Genomic DNA, 12,678 nt, shown 5'->3' on the forward strand with positions numbered 1-12,678 from the left:
ATCGGTTGGAGTTCTAAGAAACAAAATATAGATGCAGGATCCAGAATACTAAGCAATTGCTATCACCACTATAATACTCAATTTGGTCACCAATTTACTACACAAATTTGGTATCACATTTTAATCCACTTCTATAATATATTATGATTATATCGGAGCCACCTACTTATACGCTAACTTGGTGTTCTGCTCATGTATGAAATATATTATGATTGACTCTCACTTTATTAAAGATAAAGTTGACAGATGTCAACTATATATTTTTTACATCCATACTTTTGAGTAATCATTAGAATCCTTTTGCCTATATGATATTTTAGTTGTATTAGTCCATTGACATCCTTGATGAAAATTTAATCTTTCGGGGGCATGATAAAATATCATGATATAAAATGACAACTATGTATTTCTTATATATTTTGATTCTTAATCAATTTATGATTTAAAAATTAATAATATATTTAAGTATATAATTTGAATGCATAATTTAAACACATATTTAAGATAAATACATATTATTGAATGAATGAAAAAAAATCTTTTTTTTACATATGATATTTTTTGTTACATAGATGTTCACAATTTGAGTCCAGTGTAGGTTTTCACTTGAGCTTGTTATAAACATATCAAAAATATAAAAAACTTGCGTATGCGATGGATTATATGATATGGTACCATTTTTTTAGGACATATATGTCATAACAAAATGAATAAAGGTAAATAGGTCATTTTAAAACGCTGCAGGCACAGTTATTACAACACGGATTAATGCCCGGGCCGGCCCATGTTATGGACACGCGTCGATGGGTGATTGGTGTCGGATTAGAATCTCGATCGCTAATTCGTATCCCAACTTTAATCTCCACCGTTCTTTTCTAAACCAACGGAGCAGATTTAGTATCTTGGTCTTCTTCCGAGGAGAGAGAGAGAGGGAGAGAATGTGGTTATAACTTTACTTTCTCCTGAGGCTTCTCGCGGCGCTTTGCACTTTGGTTCTTTCGAGATCAGCGGCGCTGCAACTGGGCGAGAGGTTGAAGGAGGTGATCCCTCTCTTTCTCTTTCTCTCTCATATTCTTCCTCTTGAATTCTTCTTGTCTGATGTTCTTCCGAATTTCCGATATCTTCTGGCTTCGCACCTCTTTTTAAGGCCGGAAAACTAGGGTTTCAATTCTATGCTTGCATCGTCCCGTTCTTTCTATTTTATGTTGCAAAAGTGCTATAATATATGTCGTGATTAGTGTATTTTGATTATGGGATGATCTCCTTGGATACGGGATCAATGGATCTCGAACATTCATCTCAAACTGGTGCGCTAGACCATGTTGATTTCTATGAGAGGAATAAGGCAAGTTGTTTTGCGTATGACAATGGAAACCACAAATCCGTCATGTATGCAGCAGGTTTGGTAGGTTTGGTCAGGGTTATGAGATCTGACTAGATAACTACAGCGAAAAAATCTTTCTTTCACAAGAACAAGATTGTAGCAATGATGGATTTGGAAATCTTGGACTTTTTTTATCATTTTAATTCGATAACCAACACTATGGTTGTAGGTTGATAAGAATATGCATAGTGTTGTGCTTATGTGGTTGGCATTTTTCCCAAAATAGATATTTTATACGGCAAGCAAATAATTTGTCCATGCTTCTCTTGTGACTTGAGCTTTTGCCTAAAGTAGTTGTGCAGGTGAGATACTTGGCTCGAGTTCTTCTTATGATGATTGGTTTTTATTCGGGGAAGCAAGGACATTGCAATGAAGCCGGGGACTAAAACATTGCTGAACTAAGGATGCCAAGGGTATGGGAAAAGAGAAAGGGTGAGTCGGTGCTAAGGAGGGACTGGGAACGGTGGTAGAGGGAAAAATTAGGTTTAGACTGGGGTTTGCACATTTTGTTTTGTAGGATCTGCTTGGTTTATCTGGTCGGATTGGACTGGATTGTCTAACAATTGAGTCCAATCCTGCCTGCGTACCAGTTGGTTTAAATATTTGCAACCCAGGCTTGGAGCCTGTTAATAAAACTCAAGCCAAGCCTGCCTAAAATCATTGTCTGAGTTAGTTTTGATCTTTTGGGTCAGTCCATTAATGTTGCAGGCCTATTTAGGGATTCAACAGAATTTTCTTATTTTGTGCAGACTGCAAAAAGATGTGTTATCATTTGATGATTCAAGTCTATACTAAATCAGCTAAACAGGTATTGGTTTCAGCAAAAATTGAAGTCTGGATGTGACTTTGTGCTTGGTTGTTACCTGCATTGGCTAGTGAGAGAAGATGATACATGAGCAGAGCAGTGTGCAACTAGGATAAGTTCACATCATTTTAGAGAAAGGGGGCTTTTGGTGTCTTTTAGATTGTAATTTCAGCCACACATTTTCTCTTTAAAATTATGGAATCTGTGCTGGTGCCAATAAGACGTTCTCATTTCCTGCCCCCATGCCATTTATTAATACCAGCAATGTGTAGTGTTCTTGAGTGGGGTATATATTCATCAAGAAGGTTGTGTAGAATATATTGCTTAATGATTTTAGTCTCTAATCTTGGTGTTTTTTAACTAATCATAGTTTCTTTGTGTAGCATCTTTCTCTTACATTTTCATTCTTGCTTGTTTTTCTTTTTATCCTTTGCTCGTTTGTTCCATGTTATAAGTGCCTAGAACTTAAAATTTCTTTGGAAATTGGTGGTGCAGTTCAAACATGGCAACAGGCAAAATTATCGGAGCTGTTGTTGCATCCTTTGCAGTTGCATATGCATGTGATGTGCTGATTGCTGATAAAAAAATTTTTGGAGGTCGGTTAAATCACAATGTATATGATTTATCATTTGAATTTTGATTTAAGTTGACCTTGCCTCCTGTCTTAACCTAAAACCAGGTACAACACCTAAAACTATATCGGACGAATGGTGGGAAGCAACTGATAAGAAGTTCCAGGCCTGGCCTCGTACTGCTGGACCACCAGTCGTGATGAATCCAATTAGCCGGCAGAACTTTATTGTAAAATCATCTGAATCGTGAGGCGAGTGGAAGTAATGCAAGTATTACGTTCTACAATGTTATTGAACTTCAGGTATCAAGTTTTTCCTTGTGGTTATTTACTTTTTGGTGATGTGTTGTCCCAAAAAAAGACAGGATGTTTCCATGGGTTGCTGGAGATGCTGTTTAGTATCATTTTCTTGTGAACTGTAATAACATGTGTGGGATTGCACTTTGGACCTTGTATGCAAGAGTATCTAGTATTTACTGCTTATTGTTTATTGATGTTTTACATCAAGAAACAAGCTCCTAGTTTCATTCTTGAGGTTAGTGCAACTTCAAGTCGGGTACGTGAGATAGTATGCAAAGACATGGCAGATATAACATTTGACGAATTGCAACTTGTTCTGAACTTTACCCGTTGGGACATCATCATCATATGTTGCTTTGGCATGACAGATCTTAAGAGCTGGTAGGATGCATTTTTTGCTTGATCTCAATCATTGAATAAGTGATGATTCATGTGATACTTTTTGGTTATTGATGGGGTTGGCTTTACGTGATATCAATACTAATATGTTGCAGTTATCTGTGATAACGTGAGTTGCGGTTTCCCATCACTAGCTAGTGTTGGTAATGTTCGAGCTGCTCGTTTTTGCATGGTGTGTTTTATGGTCTGCCATGACGCCGAACTGCATTAAGCTGGCAATTCGTTTTGAAATTAGATTTAAGTGGCTTCTTGTGATAAAAAATGCTACGGACTATTTATCACTATGTTCTCTGTCTGATCTATTTTTACAATTACATGTTTGTATTAATGCTGTCAGATTTAAAAATCATTTTTCTGGCCTCTGAAACCTCAAGTGTTTTATATATTATATCCTGTCTTTGTTATTTACTGTTTGCATGCGTTAATGCTGTCTTTATTATTTACTGTTAAAATCTTCATTGTGATACTCAAATATTTAGAAGCATTGAGTGTTTTATACATTATATATTTTATTAATTAAAAAACCTAATAATAATTATAAGCTGATATTTTGGAAAAAGTTAATTCTTTCGGAAGGTGTTCTCGTTTTCTGTAAGATAAAAAATGTTCTTTTCTCTTCTCTCTCTGCGTTCTCCACTTGTCTTTCTTGGCATGATTCATTTGTGATGTCGCGTCGACTCCCTTCCTTGCTCCTCAGTCCTATCATAGGTAGTGGTTTGCTGTCAACTTATCGCTCGTTGTGTTGGCAATGGTGGTGATAGAGAGAGGTGGAGGCAATGAATACAACGTGCGGGGAAGAGGCAAGGACAACAAGTGTGATGGACGAGGAGAGGCTGGCTTTACTAACAGGGTGAAGAAGATGAAGGTGATGGATAGAGGAGGGAAGGAAAGAGTATTTTTAAAATCATACAAATAATGACATTATACGGAAAAACACGAAGCATCGTTTGAAAAAAAAAATCTTTTTAGGGAAATTGCTCATAATTATTATATATATGTATATATGTATGTATACATATATATTCATTTATGCATATATATGTATATATATAAATATACATATATACATATATATGTATATACATATGTATATATGTATATACATTAGTGTATGTACATATATATATACATATGTATATGTATACACATACATGTATATGTATATACATGCATGTATGTGTGTGTGTATATATATATATATATATATATATATATATATATATATATATATATATGCGCATAAAATAAGAATACAGAAGGCGGTAGGGAAAGGAGCCGAACTCGGTCATTTCTCGTCATCTCCTGCTCTAAGATGGACGCTTGTGGTGGCCTTGGACGCGACCTCGCACTTCCGATGATGGATTGCCGATCTGCTCAAGGTACGATTCCCGGACGCATCCTCTCTTCGATCTGCCGTCGTCGTTTTGTTGGACTCCTCTCTGTTGCTCTCATCATCTTCTTCTTCTTCGATCGAATCGATCTTCCCCCACCGATTCTCTGATATGACCCTAGTTCGAATTGATCATACCCTAACTTAGATCTTGTTTTTGCAAGGCGGGCATGCTGTTGGAATGAGATTGCGGGAGAATTTTCGTTGAAATTAGGTAGAAAAATCCGCTCTTTGATAGTGCGTTTTGGTAATAGATGAGGATTTCTTGACCCTTATTCGGTGGGGGTTTCGATGGAGTGTTGAAGATTAGGGGTCTTGAGAAGAAGTATGGCTGGTGAGCAAAACGCAAGCGGCGGCAGCAGCAGCCGAATGGATCTGAATCTTTATCTTAGCCTTCCTTCTCTACGTCGATCTCAAAGCCGGGATCTTGGCTCCGACCTCACGCTTAGTTCCGTGCACTTGCCCTGGTCGCCGATCGCCGAAGAAGCCCACGTTTCTGCACCCTACTCCCCGTCCAACGCCTTGTCCACTCCGGACATACTACCGGCCGATCCTCTTCATGCTGCTGACAACAACAATCCAGGTTCTGAGTACAATCCAAACTCGTCATCTCGTGAGCCTAACTATGCTCCAGAATCGCAGTCGTTTGATGACCCATACACACTGCCTCCTGTCCATGGCAACGAACCAATAATCCCAGAGAGAAGCCCTCTTGTGCCGTCTCAGCCGGTGCCTCCTCTTCAATTCGTTAGGCAACCTTCAGCCTGTGGCGTCGATGCCCAAATTGGTTATCCACCTCCTCCTCAGCTTTCCTCGCGAGCTGCTCATCGTCAGGTCGAGGCCACCCTTGGAGTGTACTCGCAGATTCGTCTGAGCGATCTGACTGCCCAAGGTGATGCACTGTCCGTCCAACAAGAGCTCCGCGAACACCCTGAATATCGTTTCCAGAGGTTGATAGAGTTGACCAACCGGTTATGGGGCCGAAATCGTAGGCCTTCTAATGATGGCCAGCGGTTTGATTCTGGTGCACATTCCTTGACTAGCCCAGAAAGGCTAATGCATGATATAGTACAGTCTCAGAGGGCATTAGAAGCTTCCAGGAAGTGTGCCGAAGGCAAGGAGGTTGAATATTTAGACAAGAAAAATGAAGACAAGAGTGGAAATGCTGCTGCTAACTTTGAATGCAATATTTGTTATGAGCTTGCCAAGGATCCAGTCGTTACTCCATGTGGTCATCTTTTTTGTTGGTTTTGTTTGTATCAGTGGCTTCATGCTCATTCGGTGAATTCTGAATGCCCTGTCTGCAAAGGACATGTACTTGAAATTAATGTCACTCCTATATACGGTCGTGGGGGTGAAGAAACTAAAGATCACAAGAAATGTGGAGAAGACGGGCAATCTGGTCTGAAGATACCCCCTCGACCCCATGCAAATAGAATTGAGAGTTTCAGGCAGCAGGTACGGGACAGACTGGAAGAAGGAATTGCAAACTCAAGGAGAAATGATGTGGATGAAGAGGTGCATGATGGAGTCAGAATTGAAGGATATCGGCCTTCAAGGAGACAGGGAAGGTTCGGTGCTGCACGTACTTTGGCTACTAGAAGGATGCGAAGAATTCAGAGGGAAGAGGGTACCGGGTCTAATTCTACAGGACTTGGCTTGCTTAGAGACCCCACATCAGGCCATCCACTTGTTCCCTCTGCAGTCTTTCAGGATGGAGTTGATCTATCACGTCCAGCTGGCTCACCGACTTCTTCCCTCAATCATCATAGCCCTGAACCTTTGCATCAGCATAGTCATAGAGTTGAGCCAGTGATGGTTTCAGATCAGGCATCAGCTTCAAGTTCTGTTGCTGTGATACATGGAGATACTGCTGGTGTCAACCCTTCTGCAGGAACCAGTGCAGCAGGACCCTCTAACTCTGGTAGAAGAAGAGCAAGAAACTCTGCCTTGGGTTCTTCCGATGTTGATGGAGTTCGTAACACACGTAATAGAAGGCTGAACTAAGTGTTCTTTATCTTTCAAGGTGAATATTTCAGTGACTTCTCTTCGCCGTTTTCTTTTACTTAAACTGCTTGTCATGTTTTAATAACTTATTTTAGTAACAAGGTTATGTTATATATTAGTTTTATATGGAAGATTTGGGTGCTAATTTTTTATAAGTTACTTGGTGATGTGTAAAAGATGTAGTAGTGTTAAAAGGGCTTGGACAGATGATGAAAAGAGACTGATATTTGTCTGGACCAGCATGTGCTTCTTTGACTTTTGGGGTGAATATTGATGTCCAATTAAATGTGTCATTATGTATTGTACAGTGTAAAAAGAGACTTGAGTGGAAGATTTTGTTTAGAGGCTATTGGAACTTTGCAATCTTTAGGGGGGAAGATGACAAAAAATCATACAAGTAGAATGCGGAAGGCAAACTTCATCGCTTTTCACATGAGGAAACCTCCATTTGAATAGATGGGAGAACTTGTCCTTTAACTTGATGAGTATGAGTTATTTGTTTCAAATGCTTATGTTTAAATTAAAGGTAATAGGTCCATTTAGATCGGCGCCTGGATGTGGTGTCAAGTAGGCAAGAGTTCTCTCATTCATTGTTTTGGACTAATGGGAGTAAAGAAGTTAGTCTAAGAACATATGGTTAGGTTAGCAACTTGAAATATAGGAGTACTTTCAGGGAAGGAATTAGAATTGATATACACTATGATTAGACGAAGAATAAGTATTATTTGCTTACAAGAGACTAAATAGGTAGGGAAAAAATCTAGAGAGGTTGATAGTTTTGGATTTAAAATTTGGTATTTTAAAAAAGTCAAATATGGAAACGGTGTAGGAATTGTTGTTGATAAGGATCTTAAGAACAATGTTTTAGATGTAAAAAGATTTGGAGATATAATTATAATTCTAAAAATTATGAAAGGACAAGATATTTTAAATGTCATTAGTGCTTATGTTTCTCAAGTCGGATTGGATGATCAAACCAAAAGAGAATTTTGGGAAAGCCTAGATAATATCATTCAAGGAATGATTATAATTGAAAAATTTATAATGGGAGGAGATAAATGAACTTTTTTCTCACTAGAAAGATAGATAAAGTTATTTGTAAGAATTGTAAAATTATTCCTGGTGAAAGTTTGATGAATCAACATAAGTTGATAGTATTAGATATTTACTGTTGAAAATAAAAGAAGAAAAAGATAGTAGAAAAATTTACTAGGACTAGATAGTAGAATTTTAAGGATGATAATGTAAACACTTTTAGAATAAGATGGAAAGGGAGACGATATGAAACTTAGATAAGGATAATATTAATATTATTTCGACTATGATGACTAATAAGATTAGAATCTTAATAAAGGAGATTCTTGATGAAACTAAATATAGCGGTGTAATCTTAAGAGAAAGTTGGTGGTGGTGCGAGGAAGTTCAAAAAGTAATTTTTACTAAAAGATCATGTTTTAAATATTGAAAAAATTATAAAAATGAGAAAAAAATAAAAAATAAAAAGTATATGAAAAAAGGCTAAAAAAGGGTTAGTATGGTAAGATATAAAGCTTATGATAATTTTTATAATAAATTAGGTACTAAAGATAGTGAAAAAGATATATATCAAATTCCTAAAGCTAGAGAAAGAAAACATAAGGATTTAGATAATATTAGATGCATTAAAGACGAAGATCAAAGAATACTTGTTAAGATAACAAGATTAAGGAAAGATGAAAAAATTATTTTTATAAATTATTTATGAATATTCCACATAGGACTTAGATTTAACGATAAATAATAATGATAGATTTAATAGTCATAGATTTATTCATAAAGTTAAAGTTAATGAAGTAAAAGACACATTAAAGAAGATGAAAATAGTTAAGAGTGTGGGGCCTAATGATATCTCTATTGAGGTTTGGAAAAGTTTAGCAGACAAGAGAGTATTTTGGTTAATTGGCCTATTTAATAAAATCATAAGATTTAGAAGTATTCTTGTTGAATGGAGAAAGTGTTTTTTTAGTATCAATTTACAAAAAATTAGGGTGATACATAAAATTGTTCAAATTATAAAAAAATTAAAATCATGAGCCATATTATGAAACTTTAGGAAAGAGTTATTAAAAGTAGGATAAGGCTTGAAATAAATATCTCTGACAATCAATTTGATTTTATGCCTGGAAGATCATCTATAGAAACTATTTATTTATAAAGACAATTAATGAAAAAGTATAGGGAGAAAAAGAAGTATTTGCATTTGGTTTTTATTGACTTAGAAAAAGCTTCTGATAGGGTTCTTAAAGATTTATTATTGTGGATTTAAAAATATATATATATCCACTAATAATATTGATGTTATTAAAGATACATATGATAATGTAGCTACTAGTCTTAGAATTATAGAGAATGTGTCTAGTGAGTTTCCTATTAGCATAGGATTACATTACAGCTTCGTATTAAGTCCCTACCTTTTCATATCAATAACGAATAAATTTATTAGTCACTTACATGATGAACCTCCCCGATATATGTTATTTGTTAATGATATTATCTTAGTTGATGAGAGCCTAAGTGGAATTAATTATGAACTTTAGTTATTGAGGCAAGTCTTAGAAATTAAAGGTTTTAGATTAAGTAGGACTAAAATTGAATATATAAAATATAATTTTAGTAATTATAGATATAGATAAGAGAATATAGTTAAATTGGATAGACAAGAAGTCCCTTTTAGTAAAAGTTGTAGGTATCTTGGATCAATTATTGAACAAGATGGAGAGATGCTAAAAATATTATTCAGAGTAAAAATATGATGGTTAAAATGACAAGCAACATCAGGAGTCTTGTGTGGTCATTGGATACTTTTAAGACTAAAAGAAAAATTTTATAAGACAATTGTAAGACCAACAATGCTTTATAGATTAGTGTTGAGTAGTGAAGAAACAACATATACGAAAAGATTTTAGCCGACCCCAAATAGTTGGGACTTGTGGTTTTGTTGTTGTGTTGTAGGTCCATCTAGCCATATAAATTGTCCAAGTTTCTCTTCCATTCTAAAGCAAGACTAGATTAACCTTCTCATTAAAACTGAAGCAGTGACATATGATGCTCATCCTAGTGATGGTTTGACTCCTCGAACTGTCTTCGGTCCTTCCATACCTTTCCTCTTGGGCCTGTCACATGCCTAGAGATAATACCAATTGTCATGCCTCAGCCTGAGGAGCTAACTGGTTGATTTACTTAATAGGTCTGAGACCACACGGTAAAAAATGTTCATGCCTAATTTTATAGTAGTAGACTCATATAGCTTTATGTATCCTCACAACTATCAACTAAACTGGAATGTTACAGGTATGCTTTTGTGACATTTGTTATTACCCTAGTGTGAGTCAAATGTACAACTAATTGATTAACTTGTTTGGCTGGGCAAAATTTTCTCTGGTCATTAGTAGTATTGCACTTACTACCCGAATGCAAGTTGACCATACCAATATTTGATAAAATTGATCTATCACATGCACCTTCCCCTTCTCTATCTACTAATAATAGTGATTTGTGACTATCATCATATCTCTTATCTTGTCTTCTACTGCCAGCAATTAGCATTAGATTTGTTGCATTCTTCTTCTTCAATTTCATATAGTTCCTATACACTGAAAGCAAGAAATTAAATGGAAAATTTTCTTTTTCCCGTGCCTTAATTTGTATTCCCATTTTTTCCTTTTTCTTTTTCTTGCTAACATCTATTTTACTGAGACCTTTATACTAATCTAAATTCTGATGTTATAACACTGCAAACTAAAGAATATTCTGAGAGAATTGTATTTAACATGAAAACATAAGGTGGAAAACTAAAAAAAGGAAATGTAGTAGCTTTTAGCTGTCAAATTGTATTTTTGTTCTTTATGCTTTAGGTAGCAAAGCTTCGCTTGTGCAATTGATAAAATGCTGATTAACAAGTTCATGTGATGAAGCAAAATATGTTGTTAAAGAAGTATATTGTTTTGAGTTCAACCGAAACTCCTGCCGGCTGAATAGATTTATCCTATATAAAAAATTATTAACTCTTATATTTGCCTTCCTGTTTTGCATATCATCACTTCAGAGGTTACTTTGTATTCTGATATTTCTAGGGGTCATTACTTCCATTGAATTCCCATGTTCTCTTATCCTGCTTCTGTTTCTGCCTGCTGACTGCTTGCTCAAATAGATATCGAGCCACGGGACACTGTTGCGCAAGCTTTTCCTCACTGGTTTTCTGTGGATCGACTGTTGGTGAAATTGAAGATATTAACTTGACTGTTAAAAAGTAATTGCTTTCGGTCGATTGGAGGGGAGCCATCAAGAAACGGTGTTTGGGCAATGAAAGCTTGAAATTAAGGCAAAGGGAGCTTTGGCAAAAAGATTATATATGCATTCATACCGGCATTGCTTCTCATATCGAATGTACAGTAGACTATTTCCCTACTAATAATCTTATTTTACTGGTAAATTATAGATACCATTTTGGGTGTTATGTTTGCCATGAAGCAACTTGGAGATTGGTCTTTGTATGTTTCAGGTTGCTACTTTTTGCCTTCCCCAATTGGAACTATCATTAATATCAGTCTGGTCTTGTCTTACTTAAGCCATTATTCTAGTTGATAGATTTTGGTGGCTTAATAGAGCAGCTTACTGTCACCTTTGATGAACGATAATGTTGAACCCTCGGTGACTTGCAGTGAGTTACTTTCTCACAAGTATCTTCACAGACTTCGGGAGTTGGTGTTTATGGCTATTCAAATGAACCTGTCAGATGTGTAAATGGAACTTCATTGTCATTCTCCATCGAGTGATATCATGTACTACTTAATTATGGTTGGCATGTATTTATGTTGTTCTAACGAGGTTGCTATTCCAATTTGCATCATTCATAGTGGATATCAAAATGCATCAGGTTGAACTCTATTCTGTGTAAAGGATGCCTTATAATATGCTGTAATTGAAGACTTACAAAATCTTGAGATGGAAACATGACAAATCACATCCAAAATCCATATAATTTGATCCTGCATTAAGCTTTGATCCACTTTCCATGCAGTCACAGTTGCAGATTGAGTCAGAATAAATCACCCAAATCACCATGAACAAAAGAAATGGAAATAGACCTACATGATCAGTCTATCATTACAAACTATGCCATGTTAACTAACTTAGATCATAAAATACAACCCAACAGTCTATTACAAACTATGCATGCCATGTTCATTGGAGCATAAAACACAATCCTACTCGACCAATTACTTCTTTTTGATCGAATTTTTAGCAAATTGTGCGAGTTAAAAAAGGTGAATTACATTATTAAGTTAGAGATTTGTTTATTCAAAAGATGGTTGATCCTCCTCATTCAGCATTCTCATAATGTATTCTACATCAAGAGTCTACCTCAAAGTCATTTAATACCAACCAATCATGCTAATAGGAATATGTAGGAACAGCTTGTCAAAGCACATTTTCCGATCTGTCTCTAATCACACGTCCAGCTCCACCCTCTTTTTCCTGCATGTTAAATCTACCATCATTATTTAGTTCAAACCATCTAACGGAAACAAAATTTGACCCTAAACACCCTTCAGATAAAGAGAGTTTGATTACAACCCATAATGTATGTTGTAGTTCTGTAAATAATAGATGAATGAGCATGCTTAACTCCCTTGAAAACTAGATCACCTTTCAGATCATCCAAACTCTATATGCAATGATGATATTCCAAGCAACTGGCAATTATTCTTTTCCAGATCCGTCAATCGGTAATCTAGGCTGCATTAGGCCATTCAGAGAATTAGAGCAAGTAACATTGAAAG

The 12,678-nt window shown here is 36.0% G+C and overlaps 2 protein-coding genes across 2 annotated transcripts; both read left to right on the forward strand.

Annotated features, from left to right (window-relative positions):
* Positions 1-900: 900 nt before the first annotated feature.
* On the forward strand, positions 901-3,250 carry LOC135675714 (uncharacterized). The gene is made up of 3 exons (XM_065186157.1): positions 901-1,040; positions 2,685-2,785; positions 2,869-3,250. The coding sequence occupies exons 2-3, from the start codon at positions 2,692-2,694 to the stop codon at positions 3,009-3,011; spliced, it is 237 nt and encodes a 78-aa protein (XP_065042229.1). The 5' UTR covers positions 901-1,040; positions 2,685-2,691; the 3' UTR covers positions 3,012-3,250.
* A 1,453-nt stretch (positions 3,251-4,703) lies between these two features.
* LOC135585278 (uncharacterized) lies at positions 4,704-11,462 on the forward strand. Its single transcript, XM_065186167.1, has 3 exons — positions 4,704-4,838; positions 5,014-6,875; positions 11,046-11,462. Exon 2 carries the CDS (start codon positions 5,177-5,179, stop codon positions 6,854-6,856), a length of 1,680 nt encoding a protein of 559 aa, XP_065042239.1. The 5' UTR covers positions 4,704-4,838; positions 5,014-5,176; the 3' UTR covers positions 6,857-6,875; positions 11,046-11,462.
* Positions 11,463-12,678: the final 1,216 nt, after the last annotated feature.

This window comes from Musa acuminata, chromosome BXJ1-1 (assembly GCF_036884655.1).
Source record: "Musa acuminata AAA Group cultivar baxijiao chromosome BXJ1-1, Cavendish_Baxijiao_AAA, whole genome shotgun sequence".
NCBI lineage: Eukaryota > Viridiplantae > Streptophyta > Magnoliopsida > Zingiberales > Musaceae > Musa > Musa acuminata.